Below are 24,544 nucleotides of genomic sequence, written 5' to 3'. Positions count from 1 at the left end.
GTATAATTCTGCCAAACGTTCTAGTGAGTAGTCCATTCTGATTGCCAAGAAATGAGCACTCTTAGTTAGTCTATCTACAATGACCCGAATTGCATCATGATTCCTTTGAGTGCGAAACAAAGTCCATTATTATCCTTTCTTATTTCCACTCAGGTATTGACAAGGGTTGCAGTAGACCAGCTGGGACTTGATGTTCAACTTTTATTTGTTGACATACCAAGCATTTAGAAATGAACTCTATAATGTCTTTCTTTATACCACTCCACCAGTAGTGCTCCTTGATGGTCTGATACATTTTAGTACCTCCAGGATGCATTGCATAAGGTGAACTATGTGCTTCAATCAAGATCTGCTTACTCAATTCATCATCATTAGGAACACACAACCTATTTTTATAAAATAAGGTATCATTTTTCTTCAATGTAAAATCTGATTCTCTTCCATTTTGGACTTCTTCAACTCGTTTCCCAAGCTTCTCATCTAACTTCTGTGCTTCATGGACCTGCTCAAGTAAGACTGGCTTGACTTGAAAATTAGCAATGATAGAACCATTAGAATTAAATGAAAGACAAGCATTCATGACTCTTAATTCAAGAAGCAAGGGCAACAGACTTAGAGTTAAACTTGCAAGGGAATTGCGACTCAACACATCTGCAACCACATTAGCTTTACCAGGATGATAATCAATCATGCAATCATAATATTTGATGAGTTCAAGCCATCTACATTGTTTCAAGTTTAACTCTTTTTGTGTAGCCAAGTATTTCAAACTCTTGTGATCAGTAAGTATATAACACTTCTCCCCGTACAAGTAGTGCCTCCAAATTTTTAAGGCAAAAACAATGGCAGCAAGTTCAAGATCGTGAGTGGGATAATTCAACTCATGTGATTTTAAATTTGGGGAGGCATACACAATTACTTTCCCTTTTTGCATCAAAACACAACCCAAGCCACGGTGAGATGCATTACTGTATACCACATAATCTTTCCTTTCAGTTAGCAAAGAAAGTATTGGAGCTTGTGTCAACAAGGATTTGAGCTTTTCAAATCTCTCTTGACACTTGTCATCTCACATAAATTTGGCATCTTTCCCCAAAAGTTTGGTCAAAGGAGAAGCTATAATATAGAAACCCTTCGCGAACCTCCTATAGTATCCTTCTAAACCCAAGAAACTTCTAATCTCAATTGGAGTTTTAGGAGGTTTCCAAACAATAATAGCTTGAATCTTACTAGGATCAACCTTCACACCTTCAGCTGATACAGTATGCCCCAAAAATGCCACTTCACTCAACCAAAATTCACATTTGGAAAGCTTCGCATAGAGTTGCCTCTCTTTCAGAATTTGCATGAAAATTCAGAGATGCTTATCATGATCTTCTCTATTCTTGGAATAGACTAAAACGCCATCAATAAAGACCACCACAAATTGATCAAGGTAAGGCTTGAATACACGGTTCATTAGATCCATAAATGCAGTAGGAGCATTTGTCAAACCAAATGGCATTACCAAAAATTCATAATGGCCATACTTGGTCCTAAAAGTAGTTTTAGGAATAGGAATATCTTGCTCCCTCATGCGCAACTGATAATATCCAGACCTCAAGTCAATTTTTAAGAACAAGCTGGAACCCTTCAGTTGGTCAAAAAAGTTATCGATTCTAGGCAGTGGGTATTTGTTCTTGATTGTTACCTTGTTCAGTCGGTAATCAATGCAAAGCCTAAGAGTGCCATCTTTCTTTTTCACAAAAAAAACAGGAGCTCCCCAAGGTGAAATACTGGGACAGATAAAACCTTTCTCAACAAGTTCTTGCAATTGAGCCTTCAACTTTTTTAATTCAACTGAAGCCATTCTATAAGGAGCTATAGAAATAGGAGTAGTTCCAGGGACAAGCTCTATAGGAAATTCAATCTCCCTTTTGGGAGGCAACCTAGGAAGATCATCAGGAAATACACCAGGAAAGTCGCATATGGTGGGTATGTCCTTAAGACTTGGACTCCCCAATTGTGTATCGACTATATGAGCAAGATAGGCATCGCAACCTTGACAAATCATCTTCCTTGTCAAGACCGCAGAGATAATATTAGATGTCAATGATCTTTCTTCTTGAACTACTATGTGTGAATATCCATGAGTTCTAAAAGTCACCTGCTTCAACCTACAATCAACCAATACATGGTACCTATGGAGCCAATCCATACCAACAATAACATCATAGTCTTGGAAGGGCATTTCAATCAAGTCTGCAGGGAAGACCAGATTTTGAATCATGAATGGACAATCTCGGTAAATCCTGTTAACAACAGCCTGATGACCTAACGGACTCGTGACCAGCACATCAAAGTCAAGTCTCACAGATTTAACAGTATCAGGAAATGCAAGTGATGAGCAAACATAAGAGTGCGAAGATCCAGGATCAAATAATGTAACAACAAATATGCCAAATAAGTGAAATTTACCAACAACCACGTCCGGGCCATCTTGGTTATTCCTCTGTCTCATAACATAGACTAGTGCAGTAGATCTCAATCCACTAACCTGATTAGCTCCACCCGAACCCGCTGCTTGCACATTTCTAGGTCTTGCGCTGCTATTAGCTTGAGAATGAGTAGTGACAGGCTTTTGAACTGAGCCCTCTTTATGTGTATAAGAAAGAGGATTAAGATTAGGACAATCCTTCACTTTATGATCTAGACTTCCACAATTAAAACAAGCACCAGAAGCTCTTCTGTAGGCACCATAATGATTCTTCCCGCACTATGCACAAGTAGGTGTATAAGTTTTGCCTTGGACATAACTTGGAGTACTAGCAGTAGAGAAATTTGGCTTATTTTGCTTATGATATGATGACTTCTGTGCACTTTCAGTCTTGGAATAGTCAAACTTTCCTTTCTTGGATGGACCGCCATAATCTGAATTACCCTTGCTAAACCTGTTTTCTCTCCTACTAGCTTCTTCCTTTTCAATTCTTTTCCAAGTAAGAGCAGCTGAAATTAACTTGGAAAAATCCTCAAGTTGCAAGATTGCCATATACTTTCGAATGTAACCATTCAAACCTTCTTCAGATCTTGTGCACTTGTCTCTTTCACCATCAATAATACCTCCAGCATAGCGAGAGAGCCTTAGAAATTTTTGTTGATACCATGCAATAGACATACTCCCTTGTCTTAAATTCAGAAACTCTTTTTTCTTAGCATCACAATAGACAGGGGGACATATTTCGCACGAAATGCTTTCCTTTCACAATGTCATCCCAAGTCAGCACCGGAGGTTTTGCTTTTGCATTTGGCACACTTACCCACCAATCATAGGTATCTTTTTGTAAAAGAGAGATAGCATACTTAAATTTGGAAGCATTAGTACACTCTAGTTGTTCAAAGACCCTCTCCATGCGCTCGATCCATTGTTCAGCTACCGTGGGATCAATAGTGCCTTCAAATTCAACTCCACCCATTTTCTTCATCTTCTCAAAATTCATTTCACTAGGTTCTGACATTGTTCCAGCCAAGTGACGAAAGAACTCAACCATCTGCTGAAATGGAGGAGTCATAATAGGAGTACTATAACCCATTGCTCTTGGATTATTGCCCACTTCATTTTCACTAACACTATGATGATTTAGGTTAGGCAAGGGTACCTCATCTCCCTCTTGGAGGTGAGGTGGAGCATTATAATGGGCCTGACTTTCATCAACGGATTCAATAGCTCTATTCGAAGAAGAGGCCATATTAAAATTCCTATAAAAGATAAGATCACATTGTATTAGGGACATGTGCATGATGCATATGCACAAGGAATACAACAAATTACATTAAACAAGTATGTAATAATTTATAATCTCAAAGTCATTTTCAACAAAGAAAATAACAAAACATATTAAGTACGATCACAACAAAAATCCTAGAATCACAAACCTAGGCTCTGATACCAAAACTTGTAGCAACCCCTTTGGGAGGGTGCTACTTATGAAACAAATCTAATTTACAACTTACAACATTAAGAAGATATTAATTTTAAAAAAAATATTCAGAATAATTTAGTAGCGGAAATAGGCCTATGCGATGAGGTCCAAAGTGCAATATTTTTATTTTTGAAAATACTCTTTTTAATTTTTTTTTATGATATACAATGTCAAAATATCAACATAAGGTGATATAACCCTTCTTAAATAATCAACACGTTAAATCAACCTCCTAACAAAATTATACTTTCATTCAACATCATGCAAGTTTGTATTGTACATAAATTTCAAACTATCGGGTATAAAAAAAATCTAGTTTTTTTCTTTGTACATATTTACAAGACAAAGTCTAAATTCAGCATATTACAAGACTTGAGTTATTAACACACCCTAAAATAGTAAAATCTGGGCAGCACCTACCATGTACTTCATCACCTATGTTCGGATAAATAAAAGATAAACCAGGTTTTGGATCCTTCATAAGAGTTATAGATCTATGAAATAGCTTTCCATAAAGTCTTAGATCACTTAAAACGGAGCTATATACAAAGAGATATGAAGAAAATACTAATAGTTGTCTAGTGTAAAAATGGGTTTAGTAACTTACCATAAAAGAGAGGAGCAACTTGAGCTTCACCAAAAACGAGTTTTGCTGGTTGGTTTAGTAGAAATTCATGATGGTTTTCATGGAGTTTTTCATGTGATAAGAAGGAGAGAGAGATGGGGTTTTCTTTGGCATTAAAGACTGAAAATAAGATGAGGTTATGAAAAAGCATGTCACAAAAGTAATATAAAAACTTTGGATAAATATGAAAAATGCGGCTGCCCAACGTACTAAATATCTTTAGATAAATACAAAAGGGTGGCAGCCCAAAACCGTAGATATCTAATGTATTTAAAAATAATTCATTAAAATAATATTAAATGTTACACATAACAATACCATGGAACTTCTTTGTCAATATTAACACAAACTAAAGTAAGGAATTTTTATATATTATAAATTTCACGTTTAGGAAGTGCGAAGTAAAATATCTCCTCTTTATAAAGATGCTCAATCGAGAATACAAATATTAGTAAAATTTTGGGGGGTTACACGAGTTGTCTGCTCGGGTAAGCCAGGTCTAGAACAACACAACCAAGGATTCAAAGCTAGAATAACATAGCCTCATGCCGGATCCATAGTGAGAATATTTATTTGCATCACGTGCATTTGACTTTGGGGACTCAACATAGGGGTTGGATCCGTCTAGGACAGGTGTACCCAAATTAAAAGATCACCCTGATGCATTTTACGTGTTACTTGTGCATTTGTTCGTTTCGGCTTGCATGTTGACCGGCTTCTAGAGTAGGGAAAGAAAATTAAGAAAAAAACCAAGAGGGAGGTAGGAGAGAAAAAAATATTTCCCGGTTCTGAAAAATCCAGGTATGAAAAATAAAGAAACTCTGCCGAAATTTTAAAAACAAAAAAGAGGAAAATAAAAGTTATTTCAAAATGAGCTAATGTTTTCCAAAGTCATATTTTTCCTGTTGTGTCAAAACAGACCGAACTATGCAGGTCTGATTCTCACCGGATGTGAGATACGTAGACAAACCTTCATCGCGTCCGGCCCCAATTTTCAAAAAATCTAAAAATATTTTTCCTTTCCTTAATTCCTTCTTAGAATTCTTTCCTTAGAAAATCCAAAAAATAATAATTAATTTAAATTCAAAAATATTTCTTTTTCTAGAAGCTTTCATGGTCCGAGTTTTATAAAAAGTTAAAAAAAGAGTTAGTTTATTTACTCAATTCCTGATTTTTCTGAACTATGTAATGATCTGATTCATGCGACGTTATGATACGTAGGCATTCCCCATCGAATTCGATCATAGCCATTAAATAAACCGAGTGAAAAAAGAAGAAGAAAGAAAAATAAAGAAAAGAGTGGCAAAAATAACAAAGAAAAACGAAGAGCGAAAAACAACCCAAAAAAAGAAAAGAAAGAAAGCAAGAGTGAAAAATCCAAAAAGAGAACTCTTTGTCTAATTTGAAAAAGAAAACACGAAAAGTTTCCGTGAATATGCTGTCAAACAATGCGAACAAGCCGCCAGGGTAAAGCCTCCAATGGACGAAGCAGAAATGGTTACGGTTTTCCTACAGGCCCAAGAGGCGGACTACTTCCAGAACATGATGTCTGCTATAAGTAATCCGTTCGCCGAGGCTATCAAAATTGGGGAGATGGTAAAAAATAATTTAAAAACGGGCCAAATCTTGAGACATGCTGCCTTTAAGGCAACATCACAGACCGTTCGGAATGGTTCAGGGGGTTTAATGAACATAAGCAGGAGGTAAGAGGGAGCCATGATGGCTTCGAGCTCGAGGGGGGCCCGTAGGTCATTTAACCAATTATATATGCTTCCTAAGATCCCACAACACTATTATCCCCATCAAGATGCTGCTTATTCCGTGGCACCACCTCCCTATGCGGTAATGAACGTGCAACCTTACAGACGACCACAACATTATACACAAAACCGAGCTCTACCTCCTAGAAATTCCCATCCTTACCAAGCTCCATATAATCCCCAACCAAATATTCCCCAATACAATCCTTGCCCAAGAGAGCCGTGAATCATATTCAAGTTTGTTTCAAAAGCTAATCAGGCTAGGTCTGCTGCAGCCAGTGGCCCCGTACCGGCCAAACCCCGAGTCCCCCTCGCATCAAGCTGATGCTAGATGTGAATACCACTCTAGAGCAGTGTGACATGATACAGAGGACTGCTGGACCCTCAAAAGGGCTGTTGAAGACTTGACGATCCACCATTGAAAGCCACATTAACTATTATCGCGGCAGAAGAGAAACCTAAAAACGAGTGGCAAACCTGAAAAGTTCTTTGTTAGATGGGAGTCTCGGTAGCCGGTCTTGCTGTCTTTTCTGCGTACGAATTATTTCAGGGTGTAATCTGGATGTTTTACTTCACTGCTTTTCTTTCTGATGTAAACTCTTCTATATTAAATAAAAGTTTCAAATAAATGAAATTAATATTTTATCGTTAACAAATGTCTCTTTTCTTAATATTGTCACCTTTCTTATTCTCTTTTCAGTTCTGTTAATGTAGATTTTAATAACATGACATGCTTGCGGACTTCATGCCCAGATCCTAAAACACTGTCAGACCTCGAAATAATGAATCAAGAAGCAGAATATGTTGAAGATAAGGCTTGTGAGAAAATAAATAAAGAATTGGAACAGTAGGCCTAAGCCAAGTCCCAATGAAATCGGAAGAAGTTGAAATTCCCTCTCTTCGCATCATTGTTGAAGCCGAGATTGAGGATAATGATTGGTCAAGAACCGATTGGAACAATTGACACTGATTGATGAAAAATGATTGGCCGCAGTTTTCTACAGGCAGTTGTACCAACAAAGAACGGCCCGTGTCTACAATAAGAAAGTGCGGCCCAGGAAATTTGAAATAGGACAACTCATTCTGAGACGTATCCTCCCACCTCATGAAGAAGCTAAAAGAAAATTGGCTCTGGATTGGAAAGGTCCATAGATTGTAACGCGATTACTGCAAAAGAGAGCATTGTACCTGGGAAGCATCGAAGGAAATGCCCTTGAAACAACTGTCAACGCGGATGTAGTCAAAAGGTACTATGTTTTACCCTCTATGTATTATTAATGTTCTCTAATTGGGATGATGAAGGCTTTCATTCTTGCTATTCAAACACTATCAACCCTTTGCTAACCCTTTTGAACTGGTTACCTTTCTTTGATTACACTCTTAGAATCTGAAGATGCTATAAAAAAAAAAGAAACAAGAAATAAAAAAGAGAAGAAAAACAAAACAAAGAAGACAAAAAAAAAGAGAAAGAATAAGAAAAAGAAAACAAAACAAAAATCCAAACAAGTTCATTGAACTGCGTTTGACTTGATTCTGAAAGGATACGTAGACAGCCTCTCTCTGGGGTTCAGTCATACTAAAACAAAAATCCACATTCCTCCCAAAAGTGAAACTGGGGCAAATCTTACAATGGTTCAACGATAGTTTCGCCTGAAAGGTTCTAAAGTTATAATTCAATCCAAATCCTTTTTACCCAAATCATTTTCAAGTCCTTCCGATCAATCAACGAGAATATTCAAGAATTGAAGGATACAATCACTTGGATCTGATATAACCAAATGAGAGAAATAAAATGAGAGAGTCTTGTTTGTGAAAATCCTCACGGATACCGTAAGGCGATGGTAAGTAGAGAAATTAAAAATGACAGAGTCTTTTTAGTGAAAACACACAAAGAGCACTATAAGGCGATGGTGAGAAGAGAAATGAGAGAGGTCAGTTGGTGAAAACCCGCAGAGGGCACCACTAATTGAAAAAGAGGATCCTCACAGCCATTGGCACCAACACAATCCTGGGCAAAGTTTCTCGGTTTCGAGGCAAAAGTTGTGATGAATTTGTGAGAGTCGGACGGTTCACACTGATCAGGCATCCAGTCCAAAAGACATGTCATGTTCATTGAAGTCCGTAGGTACTCCAGATAAGTCCTTCTTTCCGTTCCCCGAAAAGGACAACTCTCGTTTAAACTCATTTTTCATTCAATTATTTGTTTTTTTTTTTAATCGTTTTCGGTCTAACTTTGTTCCAAAAAACTAAGGCAAAGAAGAGATAGCAAGACTGATTTACAGGGTTCTCGTTTGATACACTAATATGCAAAAATGACACCCAGCCTTGGCAGGGGCATCAAGTCGACCCCGACTGGCCATGGTAGTCGATACTTCAAAATCAAAAAACTCTTGGAAGGAGAAAATCAAATTGAAGTGCCTATAAGGGTAAAATGATGTTGAAAAGGTTAAGTCCCAAGTGGCTAACCGCCTTGGCAAAAGCCAAAGGTTCCCCAATGCTCTTAAGCTAAAATTGGAAGAAGGAAGTGAAAGTCCTACACAGGCAAAATAAAGTTGAAAAAGGTTAAGTCCCACGCGACCAACCGTCATGGCAAAGTTTTGGGAAAATCCAAGGGTTCTCTAGGGCCAGAAGTGCAATCGGTATTCAGGAAACAACCAGTTGCAAGTGAAAGTATCATCAAAGAAACTGGCCAATATCAAGTGACTGAAACACTTAAGGCCGCAAAACCAACCACCGTTTCAAATTAACAATTGTTCTTTGTTTGAAAAACAGAAAACATGTACAATCCAAAAGCAACCTTGCAAGAAGCAGGTGCAACCAAAAAGAAACTGCGCGAAGGCTAGAAACAACTTTGCATCAACAACTCCAAAAGGGAAGTCTCCTCCAAAATTTTTTCCCGCATTTACTCGTTCTCTAAATTGAAAAAAAAAAAATGAATGATGAAAAAAGAAAGAAAAAACAAAGTTCAAAATCATGGTAGTATAGGCTACACCACTCCCTAGCTGGATTTTCCAACATAGGGTCTAGACATAGGGTCTCCACTCCCTAGTTTGTTTTTCAACATAGGGTCTCCACTCCCTAGTTGACGTTATTATAGACATAGGGTCTCCACTCCCTAGTCTCTTTTCCAACATAGGGTCTCCAATCCCTAATTGATTTTATTATAGACATAAGGTTTCCACTCCCTAGTCTCTTTTCCAACATAGGGTCTCCACTCCCTAGTTGACGTTATTTCAGACATAGGGTCTCCACTCCCTAGTTGATTTTAGTTTAGACATAGGGTCTCCACTCCCTAGTTAATTTTATTTTAGACATAGGGTCTCCACACCCTAGTCTCTTTTCCAACATAGGGTCTTCACTCCCTACTTGACGTTATTTCAGACATAGGGTCTCCACTCCTTAGTCACTTTTCCAACATAGGGTCTCTACTCCCTAGTCACTTTTCCAACATAGAGTCTCCACTCCCTAGTTGATGTTATTTTAGACATAGGGTCTCCACTCCCTAGTTGATGTTATTTTAGACATAGGGTCTCCACTCCTTAGTTGATTTTATTTTAGACATAGGGTCTCCACTCCCTAATCTCTTTTCCAACATAGGGTTTCTACTCCCTAGTTGATTTTATTTTAGACATAGTGTCTCCACTCTCTAGTCTTCTTTTCCAACATAGGGTCTCCACACCCTAGTTGACGTTATTTTAGACATAGGGTCTCCACTCCCTAGTCTCATTTTCTAACATAGGGTCTCTATATCCTAGTTGATTTTACTTTAGATATAGGATCTCCACTCCCTAGTCTTCTTTTCCAACATAGGTTCTCTACTCCCTAGTTGGCGTTATTTTACACATAGGTTCTCCACTTTCTAGTCTCCGTTTCTAACATAGGGTCTCCACTCCCTAGTTAATTTTATTTTAGACATAGAGTCTCCACTCCCTAGTCTCTCTTTCCAACATAGGGTCTCCACTCTCTAGTTGACGTTTATTTTAGACGTAGGGTCTCCACTCCCTAGTCTTCCTTTTCCAACATAGGGTCTCCACTTCCTAGTTGATTTTATTTTAGAAATAGGGTCTCCACTTCCTAGTCTCCTTTCTAACATAGGGTCTCCACTCCCTAGTTAATGTTATTTTAGACATAGGGTCCCCACTCCCTAGTCTTCTCTCCAACATTAGGGTCTCTAATCCCTAGTTAATCTGATCTTAAATGCAGGGTATACCACTCCCTGATATCTTTGCTAAATATAGGGTACATCATTCCCTCATCGCATTTCCCCAACATAAGGTATACCAATACTTAGTTGAGGCACCATTTAAACAATCAGGGTACACCATTCCCAAAGAATCACGTTTTCCCAGGGTACACCAATCCAGACCTTTTATTGCTTTTAATAAATAAAGTAGTATAGAGTTTTGTTATAAATAATTCACAATATTTTCCTAATAAAAATTGGGACAGAAAAATTTCGTTCGTTTATTTGTTTTGGTGTCTGAACAGGTTTTACGTCGAGGCAAATGGTTCGAGATGACCAAAAGAAGAAGGATCAATTCTGAATAAAAGAAAAGAAAAAATAAGTGAATCCAAAATGCAGAAGGAAATGAAAAAATGTGGACTGCTCAAGACATGACTGAAGTCAGGAGCATTGCATTTTCCATTTTGATCTGAAAAAGCCTTAGAAGAATGAACTAACACCTGCAGCTAGCAAGCATCAAGGTTCAGATCAGAGTCTGTGTGAAGAACCTGTCAAGACTCTAGATCATATTTTCAAAGACTTATAAATAAGAATCTTGTAACTCATAGCTAATAGGCTTGTTTAGTTTTTTTTGATTTTGATTTTGATGTAATAACAGGACCACGGACCAGATCCTCGACGGAACCTCACTCGACTCTCGAACTCATCATTCCAGCATTCCATCATTCTCCTTGAACTACACGCGACCTTATTCCCTTATAACTCGGGATATGTAGGTTGTCCACAAGCAGGACTCGGTTGCACTCTTTTATCTTATTTCTTTCCATTTTAAATAATGGTTTGGTCAAAAATTAGTCACACAGCTCACCTTGCCTTTGGCTGAAAACTCTTCATGTTTCCAAGCAAAGAGGGGCATGTTGTGAGCATCTAATTTTTGACCATATTTAGTTTTTTCACCACTTTTTAGTATTTAAATATTTTTAAGTTTAATCTTGATATTTTAGCTTTTGTTTCACCCTTTTATAGGTTTTATTTGAGAAAATTAAAAACCATCAAAATGATTCACATTTTTAGAATATTAATTTTTTGTTCATTTGAAAAAGAAAAGAAAAACTCACAAAAAAAATATGTTCTCTTTTAAGAGATACTTTAGCTAATATTTTGTCCTTGTATTTTTCTTTACTTGGCTTAAAAAGAAAAGAATTTTAAAATAAAAAAATAAAAAGTACCAATCAGAAATGGCCAAGTTGCAAAAGATTCCCTGGCATTGCCAATTTCATTTTCGTGCCTCACGTTCTCTCACATAACATATTTTTTCTTTGGAGTGCATTGGAAAGAGAGAAAGATTCCTCCCAAGTAATATCCACTCACCTGCTCATATTTTTGGCACTATATTCACACCCTCACTCAGCTATATATCTACACACTCATCACACATTTAGGGAAAAACAGAGCACAAACAAAAAGGGGGTTGGGGAAAATCGCTGAAAAACGAGAGAGAAACGGGGGATTGGAAAGAAAAGAGGGATTTTTCCCTTCCTCATAGCAGCAATGAAAATCCACGACTTCTTCTTCACTATAGCGGCAGCTCACGAACTTTTCTTCCCAATGTGAAAATTAGCTCAAAAAGCCCCCTAAACCACCCTGTAAATTAGTCATAAAGCCACTAAAACACCACCCAAAACCCCCATACATCCTCTTCTTTTTCAGCCATGAACACCCCAAAAGCAACCCCCTAAAACTCCATTGAAACCAGCCGAGTAAAGCTCCAAAAATGAGCTGAAAACTTTCGATAAACCAGCCTCTAAATCACCTCGAAACAGCCTAAACAACAGTCCAAAATTCCAGCCAAAATACAGCCAAAACACTGCTGAAAAACACCCCCAAAACATGATCAAAACAGTCCCCAAAACTCAGTAAAACCAGTGAAATCCAGCCCCAAAATTCAGCTGAAACAGTCCCGAAAATCAGCTCCGAAAATAGCCCTCAAATCCAGCAAAAACAGTTTAAAAAATGTCCTCACCTCGGCCCAAATAACGCAAAGAAAATCCAGAAAAATACACCAAATTAGCCATAAAAATACCTCAGAATAGTCTTTTTTTTCCCCACCTAAAACAGTGATGTTTTGCTGGGTTCAAGGTTTCCAGTCAATGGCGAGTTTCTGTTCGAGTACTCTGTTTGTGTCCTGGATGCCGCTTTCCCATCGGTCTCGGCGTTGAAGTTTGGTTTCACGTGTCAGAGTTTGTTTTGTCCTTTTTCTCAAATTGCAAAGAAATCAATAGAGGTCCAATCTCTTATCTTCATTCTCTGTTATTGATCTATCTGTGCGTCGATTTTTCTTTAGATGCTGGTTCGAATTTATTTATTTATTTTGATTAGATAAAGATTATTGCTTGAAATATCCTGCTGCATATTTGCTTAAATTAACCATGTATTGCTTAGGTGATAATTTTGTTGGTTTTATGTTCTGATCTATTAGTTTATGGTTGAGGCGTTCCCTCAAGAATTCGCTCTTTGAGCCAAAAATCTGATTTTTACTCTTCCGTGTGTGCCACGAATTATTTATTTGCTTAATGGAAACAAGTGGATCAATATTACTAGAGAGGCACAAGTTAGATTATATCTTTATATAAGAGTGTTTATTTATTGGGGTGAAACTCAATTATAGACTTCCGAGTGTGCCTAGTTTGCTACATTGAGTTTGAGAGTTGTTTAAATAATCTAATGTGTTTAGTGAGCTTGTGGAGTTTAATTGTTATTTTACTAATGGTGTGCATTAGAAGGAATCTGGGTTTAGATATAAGTTAATCCATTTTTTTTATTTAGTAAAAAATGTTAAATACTATATTTTCCCACAACTATTCCATAACCTATGTCCTTCACAATAATCTAGAAGTAGAAAAAATAATTCAAATGCGCTAGTTGCTTTAGGCGCGATTAATTAATAAATCATCGTGACTATGGGTACGGTTCACGTGGCATGGTCATGATATGTAAATCCCAATTCAAGTGCGCGTTTACGTGACTTGACTCCAACTTAAAATAATAATAAAATAAATATGTTATAAATTGCGGGTACGTTTCACGTGACGTGATTTGCAATGTGTACAAAAATAACAAGTGCGCGACATCGTGACTTGTTCAAATAAATTCCATAAATACTAAAAATGGCTAAAAATAAAAGCGGTTACAATTTAATTAAAAGCAGTAAAAGATAAAATGCACAATATGCTTTTAGATATGTAATAATTCAGATAATTAAGCCAAGTATTAATTGTTAAGCGACAGTGCTAAAACCACGGAACTCGAGAGTTCCTCACACCTTCTTCCGGGTTAACATAATTCCTTACTCGGTCTTCTGTGTTTGCGGAGCATAAATAGAGTCAATGTCTTCGATTTAGGATTTTATAATAAACCGGTGACTTGGGACACCATAATAAATATTTCAAGTAGCAACTCTAATTAAATAAATAATCTCATTTCGAATAATGTCACTTTAATTGGAAAAACTCCCCTATTCTTCGGAAAAAAAGAGGTGTGACACTCAACAAGTATCATAACTAACCTCGGCAAGGTAAAAGAAGCAAGAATTATAAATGATACTTGCTATAACCTATACAGTTTCATCAATTCAACAAGTACAAAAAAATAATTGATCAAGTCATAAAGCACAGAAAGAACCATATGTGTGTGCACAATTACTCAAGTTCTCTGCTCAGTCATTGATACAACATATAAAGAGGATATGAAAATAAGTCAGGTAATTAACCACGCAAATTGTAAGTAAAGATGAAATGCAAAATCCAAAGATAACACTGGCAAGATTTTCCTCAATATTTCCATATCCGTACCAAACCACTTATCAATTTCTTCAAATCCGCATGTACACCATCAAGAAGGCACATGAGAGGGTGACCCTAGGGGGATGGATCTATATCAACATGTTGTACGGATAACTCACGTGCTAATAATATCAACTGCAAGGACAACTCCCATGCTGCATGGATAACTCATGTGCCAATAATATCAATATCTGGATCCGCATAGATAACTCATGTGCTGCATGAACAACTAATGTGCTGATAATACCAATCGCACGGACAACTCATGTGCCAATAATCACAATTCGCCCGGCTTGATCACAGACTACCAGTCCAAATCATAACACACAAAAAGCAAATATACAATAATACATGTACAAGATCAATGATTATCGAGTTTCATACTCCTAGATTGGTATAAATAACATGCTATGGTGTAGGCATGTGCAATGTGTGCTATCACACCTAGAACAGACAATTTCATCATGATATAGCAGTTTATCAGGTTCACTTGAGAGAATAACCTTAACGTAATCTCTAATGTGGTTATAAATAGCTCACATATGGGTACAAATAGGAGAAACATCACAACATGAAGCTTAGCAATCAATTCAAGGCATATCATAGCCTAAGCACTAGCCCGAGTATGGGCTCAACCCCATACATATACGCCACACATAGCATGTAGCTATCACAAATAACTCAGGCAACCAGTGCCTCAACCTAGTTTAGGTAAGATACTTACCTCAAGCAAGCCGAATCACTCCTCTAACAAGCCCTTCCCGCGTGTATCAACCTCCAGACGGCTCAAATCTAGCCAAAATAACTTAATACCATTAATAATAGCCATAAAAAATAATTTCAAATGATAAAGTTAACGACTTGAATCAAATATGCAATGTCAACCCAAAAAGTCAACCCCAGGCCCGCACCCCAGAACCCGACAAGATTCACAAATTCCGAATACCCATTCAATTCAAGACCAACCAAACTAATTTCATCCAATTCCATCGACAAATTGACCCTCAAACCATCAAATATCACTCTCCAACAACATAGTCTAAAATTCCCAATTTCACTTCTAATTCACATAAACTAAGTGTAATAATCAATGAGTAATCAATATCTAACATCAAAGTGATTAAACTTAACTTACCTCTTCAATTGTAGTAAAAAGTCTCCCAAAAATCACCTTAGACCGAGTTTCACAAATCCAAAATGAGAAGAATGGCCAAAACCCTTGTTTTAACATCTACCCAGTGATTCTCGTACCTCCGGCTCACTTAACCGGACCTGCGGTCCTGCTTCTGTGGAACAGTGGCCGCATCTGCAGCTTCCTCCAAAAGCTGACCCTCCGCTTTTGAGGAACAGTGGCGACCCGGCCAGTCGTTATGTCTATCTACGGTCCGCTTCCCCTTGTTATACTTCACACATGTGCATTTGTGGTTTTATGACTTGCGGGGTTGGTTAGTTTCATTTCGGGAAGATTTTGGGTTCATTTGGACCCTTTGGTTCTTGGTTTAGAAGCCTGAGTTAAAAATGTTAACCAGTGTTTGACTTTTGAAAAAAGACCCATAACGGTGTTTTGATGGCTCTGATAGGTTCGTATCGTGATTTTGGACTTGTGCGTATATCCGAAATCGAATTCGGATCTCCCTAGGTTGATTTGACTTATTTTGCCGAAAGTTGACAATTTGAGGCTTAGAAGTTTTCCCAAGTTTGACCGTAGGCTAACTTTTTAGTTATTGGTTTTGAAATTTGATTTTGCGACTTAGAATAAGTCTGTTTTGCTATTTGGAAATTGTCTGCAAACTTTGGTGTTAATCGGAGTTGGTTTGATAGGATTCAGATGCTTGGTTCCAATTCTAGAGGTTCTTGAACTTTTCTTTGAAATTCATGCATTTTGATGTATGATATTTTTAGACTTGTGTGGATGTTTGGTTTGGAGCCTCGAGGGCTCGGTTGAGTTTCAGACATATTTTGAAAAGGTTTGGACTCAAATACAGATTTGCAACTGCGAACATGACGGGGGGATTCAGATATCGAAATTATGATACCTGGTTCGCATTTGCGATAAATAGGTCGCATTTGCAAGGAGGGCAGACTTCGCAAATGCGAAGTCTGTGTTGCAATTGCGACATCTCCTGGGTTTGTCAGCAGCCGCAAATGCAAGACTTTCTTCGCAATTGTGAGGGTTCATAATTACGAACCCAGAGTCACAATTACGACATCTGCAACTGAACAAAACGGCTGGAAGTCAGGATTTTATCTCATTTTCTCTCATTTTAGAACCCTAGACTCGCTAGGAGGCGACTTGGAGAGGGGATTTTAATCTACAATCATTTAGTTAGTGATTCTAATCAATTTGAAACTATATTTCATGATTATATATTTGATTTAACATCAAATTTATGAGAAGCAAAGAGGATTTTTGGGGATTTTTACCAAAGTTTTGAAAAATAAAACATTTGGGTTTTGAGAGTCGATTTGGACTCGGATTTGAAAACAAAATACATGTATGTACTCGTGGGGTTATGGGTGGTAGGGATCTACCCTTGGACCCGGGTTTTGACTAGGTGGGCTCGGGGTTGACTTTTGGGGAATTGTGTAAAGATCATAGCTTTATTAATCGTAATTGGTTTCTCTTGCATTGTTTAATATTATTAAATCATTTTTGTTATATTTGAGTCGTGCAGACGTAAATTTTAGGGGAAAAGCTATTTTGAGGGTTGATTTATCCTAGTAAAGGAAAATATCTTGCCTAACTTTGTGGGGGGAACTACCCCTTTAGATTTGGGTTAATTGTGTTATTTGAATTATATGAAAGACGTGTACACGAGGTGATGAGTGTGTACACGGGATTATATGTGGTATTTTGACAGGTCTAAACTCTTAGGATCTTTCATGCATTTAATTGATATTGTCATATCATATTATATCTTCCATTGTTAAATTACTCTTATATGCTTTACTTGATGTTGTTAACACATGTTTTATCTTTTGTTGTCAAACATGCTCTTATATTTCTTAATTGATATTGTTACCTCTCTTATTGTCATGTTATCTCTTTTATTATCGAGTTATTCTTATTGGTGTTGTTATTACATGATGTCTTGTTGCGTTGAGTCATTCTCATGCATTTAGATGTAGTTACCATTTCATATTATCTCTTTCATTGTTAAGCTTATGCTATGTATTTGAATTGGAAATTGTCATTTCGTGGAAACATTTTGAGTTATTGAGGTTGAAGTCGTGAAAAGCTATTAACACATTGAGGTTGAAGTTGTTGGTTGTTAAAATAAGTTTCCTTGTTGACTATTTCTCATTCATTTTGTTAATTTGAGATTCTTGTAGACATTGTGGTTCAGCCATGAGCTATATGTTGTGGTAACATTTGGTATTGTGAATTTGGTAAGTTGTGGTATATGGGAACATGTGGTACGAGTTGATATTGTGTTGTGTTGTGATATTGTGAATAAGGATAGGGTTAATGTGCATGCAGCGATATAAAGTGAGATTTATATGCGTGTTGCTAGTAAGGGAATTACTTGAAGCCACATGGCGACATAAGAGGGCTAAAGCGCGTGTAGCTATTTCGTGAAAATATTTTCAAAAATATCTAAATGTAAGGTTCACGCGGCAATATAAGAAAAGGTTGTGATTGTGATTTGTGAAATGAGGTTATGAGGTATGATACATCGGTTGTGATTCTTGTTGTATATTGCATGTTAAAAAGGCTTGTTGGTTGGACAATTCTCGTTGTTTTCTTCATTGTCTTACTTGTATTTGTCCGTATTTGATCACTTGTTGTTCTCCTCATGTGTTCACTTCTTGTTGCTTTTACCGCCTTAAATTTCGTCATTAGCCTACATTATTGTACTGCTTTATTTTCATTTATTTCCTCACTTTCCATTATTAGACTATACTATGCTCTGTTCAGTTTTCTTATGCTAGTAGGTGTCTTGACCTGGCCTCATCACTACTCTATCGAGGTTAGGCTTGATACTTACTAGGTACCGTTGTGGTGTACTCATGTTACATTTCTGCATATTTTTGTGCAGATCTAGGTACATCTGCTCGTGTCGGACACTAGTGATCGTACAATTATATCTGGATACTTCAAGGTATACCTTCTCGACGCTCGTAGGCCTCAGAGTCACCTTCTGTTATTACTTTACTATTGTTCATCCTATTATCGGACAATGTTGTATTAGAGGTTTTAGTACATTCTCTAAAGCTTATGACTCGGTTCCACCTGTTTTGGGGATTTTGTTACTGATTTTCTGTTTTGGAGTTATTATGAGCTTTATAGGTTTATTTTGTTATCTTGGTTTGTTATTTCTGTTAAGCTATCAATGAATGTCAGGCTTACCTAGTCTTAGAGTCTAGGTGCCATTGGTGGTTATGAGACCAGAGTTGATCTATTTCTACTCAATATGGTAGACTTTGATGCGATCTTGGGTATGGACTGGTTGTCTCCCTATCATGCTATTTTGGACTGTCACGCCAAGACCGTGGCATTGGCTATGCCAAGTTTCCCATTGTTGGAGTGGAGGGGTACATTGGATTATATCTGGCGGGGTTGTGTCCTTTCTTAAGGCACGATGAATGGTTGAGAAGGGGTTTGAGGCATATATAGCCTTTGTGAGAGACGTTAGTGCTGATATGTTTACCGTTAAGTCAGTTCTAGTAGTGAGATTTTTTAGATGTATTTCCAACAGACATTTGGGGCATGCCGCCCAATAGGAATATCGATTTTGGTATTGACCTAGTGCCGTGCACTCATCCCCTTTCTATTCCACCATATCGTATGGCACCGGTGGAGTTGAAGAGTTAAAGAAGCAACTAGAAGAGTTTCTTGATAAGGATTTCGTCCGACCAAGTGTCTCGCCTTATGGTGCTCCATTTGTTTGTGAAGAAGAAGGATGGTACTATGAGGATGTGTATCGATTATAAGTGGCTGGAGAAAGTTACAGTCAAGAACAGGTACCCACTACTGCACATTGATGAGTTGTTTGACTAGCTTCAAGGTGCTGGAGTGTTATCGAAGATTGATTTGAGGTTAAGATATCATCAGTTGAAGATTCGGGATTCAGACATTCTGAAGATTGCTTTCAGGACTCGATATAGCCACTATGAGTTTCTAGTGTATCGATTATAGGCAGCTGTTTACCAACACCCCAGTAGCATTTATGCACATGATAAACAGTGTATTCCAGTCATATCTTGATTCATTCTCCATCGTATTCAATGATGACATCTTGGTATATTCCTGCATCTCTGAGTATCATGAGTAGCATTTGAGGATCGTGCTCCAAACCTTGAGGGATAAGAAGTTATATGCAAAATTTCTCAAAGTGTGAGTTTTAGCTTGATTTGGTGGTGTTTTTGGGTCACGTGGTATCTAGTGAGGGGATTAAGATAGATCCAAAGAAGATTGAGGAAGTTCAAAGTTTTCCTAGACCGTCTTCTGCTACTGAGATTCAGAGTTTTCTTGGTTTGGTCGGGTATTATCGACATTTTGTAGAGGGTTTCTCGTCCATTGCTGCTGCTTTGGCTCGATTGACCTAGAAGGGTATTCCTTTCAGATGGTCTAAGGAGTGTAAGGCGAGCTTTCAAAAGCTCAAGACTGTATTGACTACATCCCCAGTGTTGGTGTTGTCTACAGGTTTGGGGTCTTACACTATGTATTGTGATGCATCGCGTATTGGGCTTGGTGCGGTGTTGATGCAAGACAGTAGGGTGATTGACTACGCATCCCGGCAGTTGAAGGTTCATGAGAAGAATTATCATGTGCATGACTTAGATCTAGCAACCATTGTTCACGCATTGAAGATTTGGAGTCACTATCTGTATGGCATTCCATGTGACGTCTATACCAACCATCGGAGTCTCCGGCATCTGTTCAAGAAGGACCTTAATTTGCAGCAACGGAGATGGTTAGAGTTGCTTAAAGACTATGATATCACCATACTATATTATTCCGGGAAGGCCAATGTAGTGGCCAATGCATTGAGTAGGAAGGTGGAGTGTATGGGCAGTTTGGCATATTCACCGGCAACAGAGACGCCACTAGCCATAGATGTTAAGGCCTTGTTAATCAGTTTGTGAGATTAGACGTTTCGGAGCCTAGATGAGTTCTTGCTTGCGTGGTTTCTCGATCCTATTTATATGAGTGCATCAGGGCGCGTTAGTAAGATGACCCCCATTTTCTTGTCCTTAAGGATACGGTATATCACGGCGATGCCAAGGAGGTTTTTATCGGTAATAATGGGGTGTTGTGGATGCAGGTCTGGATATGTGTACCCAATGTAGATGGGTTGTGTGAGTTTATCCTTGAGGAAGCCCACTGTTTGCAGTATTCCATACATCCGGGTGCTATGAAAATGTATCGGGATTTGAGGCAACACTATTGGTAGAGAAGAATGAAGAAAGATATAGTGGGGTATGTAGCTTGTTCTTGAACTGTCAGCAGGTAAAGTACGAGCATCAGAGGCTTGGCAATTTGCTTTAGAGACTTGAGATTCCCGAGTAGAAGCTGGAGCGTATTATCATGGATTTCATTGTTGGGCTCCCACGGACTTTGAAGAATTTTGACGCAATGTGGGTTATTGTTGATAGGCTGATCAATTCGGCACATTTTATTCTAGTGGTGACTACCTATTCTTCAGAGAAGCTGGCTCAGATCTATATCCACGAGATTGTTCGTCTCCATGGTGTGCCGGTATCCACAATCTCCGATCGAGGCACTCTATTTACATCGTATTTCTGGAGAGCTGTGCAGCGTGAGTTGGGCACGCGGGTCAAGTTGAGTATAACATTTCATCCCCATAAGGACGGGCAGTCCGAGCATACCATTCAGATCTTGGAGGATATGCTACGTGCTTATGTTATGGATTTTGAGGGTTCATAGGATCAGTTTATACCGCTTGCAAAGTTCTCCTACAACAACAATTACTAATCGAGTATTCAGATGGCTCATTGTGAGGCCTTATATGGGAGGCGGTGCCGTTATTCAGTTGGTTGGTTTGAGCAGGGTGAGGTTAAGTTGTTGGGCACTGATTTGGTTTGGGATGCCTTGGAGAAAGGCAAATTGATTTAGGATCGACTTCGTACAGCACAGTCTAGACAGAAGAGTTATGTTGATCGGAGGGCCCGTGATGTATCATTTATGGTGGAAGAGAGGGTTTTGCTTCCGGTTTCACCCATGAAGGGGTGATGAGGTTCAGGAAGAAGGGAAAGTTGAGCCCTAAGTATATTGGTCCTTTTGAGATCCTTAAGAGAGTTGGTGAGGTGGCTTACAGACTTGCATTGCCACCTAGCTTGTCAGCAGTTCACCCGGTGTTCCATGTTTCCATGCTCCGGAAGTCTTATGGTGATCCATCACATGTATTAGATTTCAGCTCAGTCCAATTGGACAAGGATTTGGCTTATGCTGAGGAGCCAGTGGCTATCTTGGATAGGCAAGTCCGGAAGTTGAGATCAAAGAACATTGCTTCATTGAAGGTTCGATGGAGGGGTCATCCGGTCGAGAAGGCGATTTGGAAAACCGAGCATGACGTGTGGAGTTGTTATCCTCACCTTTTCGTCACTTCAGTTATGTCTCTATGCACGTTCGAGGATGAACGTTTCTCATAAGAGGGGAAGAATGTGATGACCTGACCAGTCGTTATGTGTATTTGTACCGCACTTCCTCCTTTGATTCTTCACACATGTGTATTAGTGGTTTTATGACTTGCGGGGTTGGTTAGTTTCGTTCCGGAAAGGTTTTGGATTGATTTGGACCCTTTGGTTCTTGGTTTAGAAGCCTAAGTTGAAAATATTGATCAATATTTGAATTTTGTGAAAACGATCTCGGAATGGTATTTTGATGGATCCGATAGATTTGTATCATGATTTTGTACTTGTATGTATGCCTGGAATTAAATTTGGATGTCCCTAGGTTGATTTGACTTATTTTGCCGAAAGTTGGCAATTTGAGGCTTATAAGTTTTCCCAAGTTTGACCATAGGTTGAATTTTTGGCTATCAGCTTCAAATTTTGGTTTTGGTACTTGAAATAGGTCCGTTTTGCTATTTGGAACTTGTACGCAAAATTTTGTGTCAATCGGAGTTGGTTTGATAGGATTCAGACGTTTGGTTGTAATTCTAGAGGTTCTTTAACTTTTCTTTAAAATTCCTGTGCTTTGATGTCTGATTCGTAGTTCTAGATGTTGTTTTTGGGTTTTTATCACGCGAGCAAGTGCGCATGATATTTTTAGACTTGTGTGGATGTTTGGTTTGGAACTTCGAGGGCTCGGGTGAGTTTCAGACGTGTTTCAGAAAGGTTTGGACTCAAATACAGGTTGCTGGTGTGCTGGTGCTACAGTGTCGCAATTGCGAGCACCAGCTTTGCAATTAAGAACATTACAAGGGGGACTCAAATATCGCAATTGCGATACCTTGTTCGCATTTGCGAAGATTATGCTTCGATGGGTTAGTTCGCATTTGCGATAAATAGGTCGCATTTGCAAGGAGGGCAGACTTCGCATTTGCGAAGTCTCTGTTGCAATTGCGACATCTCCTGGGTTTGTCAGCAGCCGCAAATGCGAGACTTTCTTCACAATTGCAAGGGTTCACAATTACGAACCCAGAGTCACAATTGCGACATCTGCAACTGAACAAAACGGCTGGAAGTCGGGATTTTATCTTATTTTCTCTCATTATAGAACCCTAGACTCGCTAGGCGGCGACTTGGAGAGGGGATTTTAATCTACAATCATTTAGTTAGTGATTCTAATCAATTTAAAACTATATTTCATGATTATATATTATATTTAACATCAAATTTATGAGAAACAAAGAGGAATTTTTGGGATTTTTATCAAAGTTTTGAAAAATAAAAATTTGGGTTTTGAGAGTCGATTTGGACTCAGATTTGAAAACAAAATACATATATGTACACGTGGGGTTATGGGTGGTAGGGATCTACCCTTGGACCCAGGTTTTGACAGGACAAACCTAGGATTGACTTTTGTTGACTTTTGAAAAATTGTGTAAAGATCATACATTTATTAATCGTAATTGGTTTCTCTTGCATTTTTTGATGTTATTAAGTCGTTTTTGGTTAGATTTGAGCCCGTAGAGGCGAGTTTTAGGGAAAAAGCTATTTTTGAGAGTTGATTTGTCCTAGTTAAGGTAAGTATCTTGCCTAACTTTGTGTGGGGAAACTACACATTAGGATTTGGGTTAATTGTGTTATTTGAATTATATGGAAGACGAGTTAATTATGTTATTTGAATTATGTGAAAGACGTGTACACGAGGTGACGAGTATGTACACGGGCTTATATGTAGTATTTTGGCCGGTCTAAACTCTTAGGCTCTTTCATGCATTTAATTGACATTGTCATATCATATTATATCTTCCATTGTTAAATTACTCTTATATGCTTTACTTGACGTTGTTAACATATATTTTATCTTTTGTTGTCAAACTTGCTCTTATATGCCTTAATTAATATTGTTACCTCTCTTATTGTCATGTTACCTCTTTTATTGTCATGTTATTCTTATTGGAGTTGTTATTATATGATGTCTTGTTGTGTTGAGTCGTTATCATACATTTAGATGTAGTTACCATTTCACACTATTTCTTTCTATTTTAAGCATATGCTATACATTTGAATTGGAAATGACCATTTTGGAAATACCTTTATTTTGAGTTATTGAGGTTGAAGTCGTGAAAAGCTATTAACACATTGAGGTTGAAGTTGTTGGTTGTTGAGATATTATTATTTGTTGAGAATGTTTCATTCATTTTGTTAATTTGAGATTCTTGTACACATTGTGGTTGAGCCGTGGGTTATATGTTGTGGTAACATTTGGTATTGTGAATTTGGTAAGTTTTGGTATAAGGGCACATGTGGTGCGAGTTAATATTGTGTTGTGATGGTGATTTGCATGCTACAGTATAAGGATATGGGTTAACGTGTGTCGCGCCCCGTTTTCTCGCGAAAGTGGGTTTCGACGTGTGACGACTCTTTTAAATGGGTACTAAAATGGAAGAGTCGCCACCTAACGTTAAGGTTCGTTAGGGCACTATTTGCAAATAACTCTGTTTGAGTAGTCTACATCACCAAAGAACAGGTAAGGGCTCAAATTAACTCGAAGAGAAGGTGTTAGGCACTCTTCGAGGTCCACAACGGTGGGTCCCGGC

General features: G+C 38.1%; 1 protein-coding gene and 1 long non-coding RNA gene across 2 annotated transcripts; one reads left to right on the top strand and one right to left on the bottom strand.

Moving 5' to 3' along the window:
- Positions 1–1,354: 1,354 nt before the first annotated feature.
- LOC142178130 (uncharacterized) lies at positions 1,355–3,154 on the bottom strand. The gene is made up of 2 exons (XM_075247461.1): positions 2,785–3,154; positions 1,355–2,688 (listed from the first exon to the last, which is right to left on the bottom strand). Exons 1-2 carry the CDS (start codon positions 3,152–3,154, stop codon positions 1,355–1,357), a joined length of 1,704 nt encoding a protein of 567 aa, XP_075103562.1.
- A 4,422-nt stretch (positions 3,155–7,576) lies between these two features.
- On the top strand, positions 7,577–18,673 carry LOC107788786 (uncharacterized). The gene is made up of 3 exons (XR_001648702.2): positions 7,577–7,591; positions 10,833–12,811; positions 18,410–18,673. It is a non-coding gene; the product is annotated as an uncharacterized LOC107788786 (long non-coding RNA).
- The last annotated feature ends 5,871 nt before the right edge of the window (positions 18,674–24,544 follow it).

This window comes from Nicotiana tabacum, chromosome 24 (genome assembly GCF_000715075.1).
Source record: "Nicotiana tabacum cultivar K326 chromosome 24, ASM71507v2, whole genome shotgun sequence".
Classification (NCBI taxonomy): Eukaryota; Viridiplantae; Streptophyta; class Magnoliopsida; order Solanales; family Solanaceae; genus Nicotiana; species Nicotiana tabacum.
This window is presented reverse-complemented; position numbering and strand designations above follow the sequence as displayed.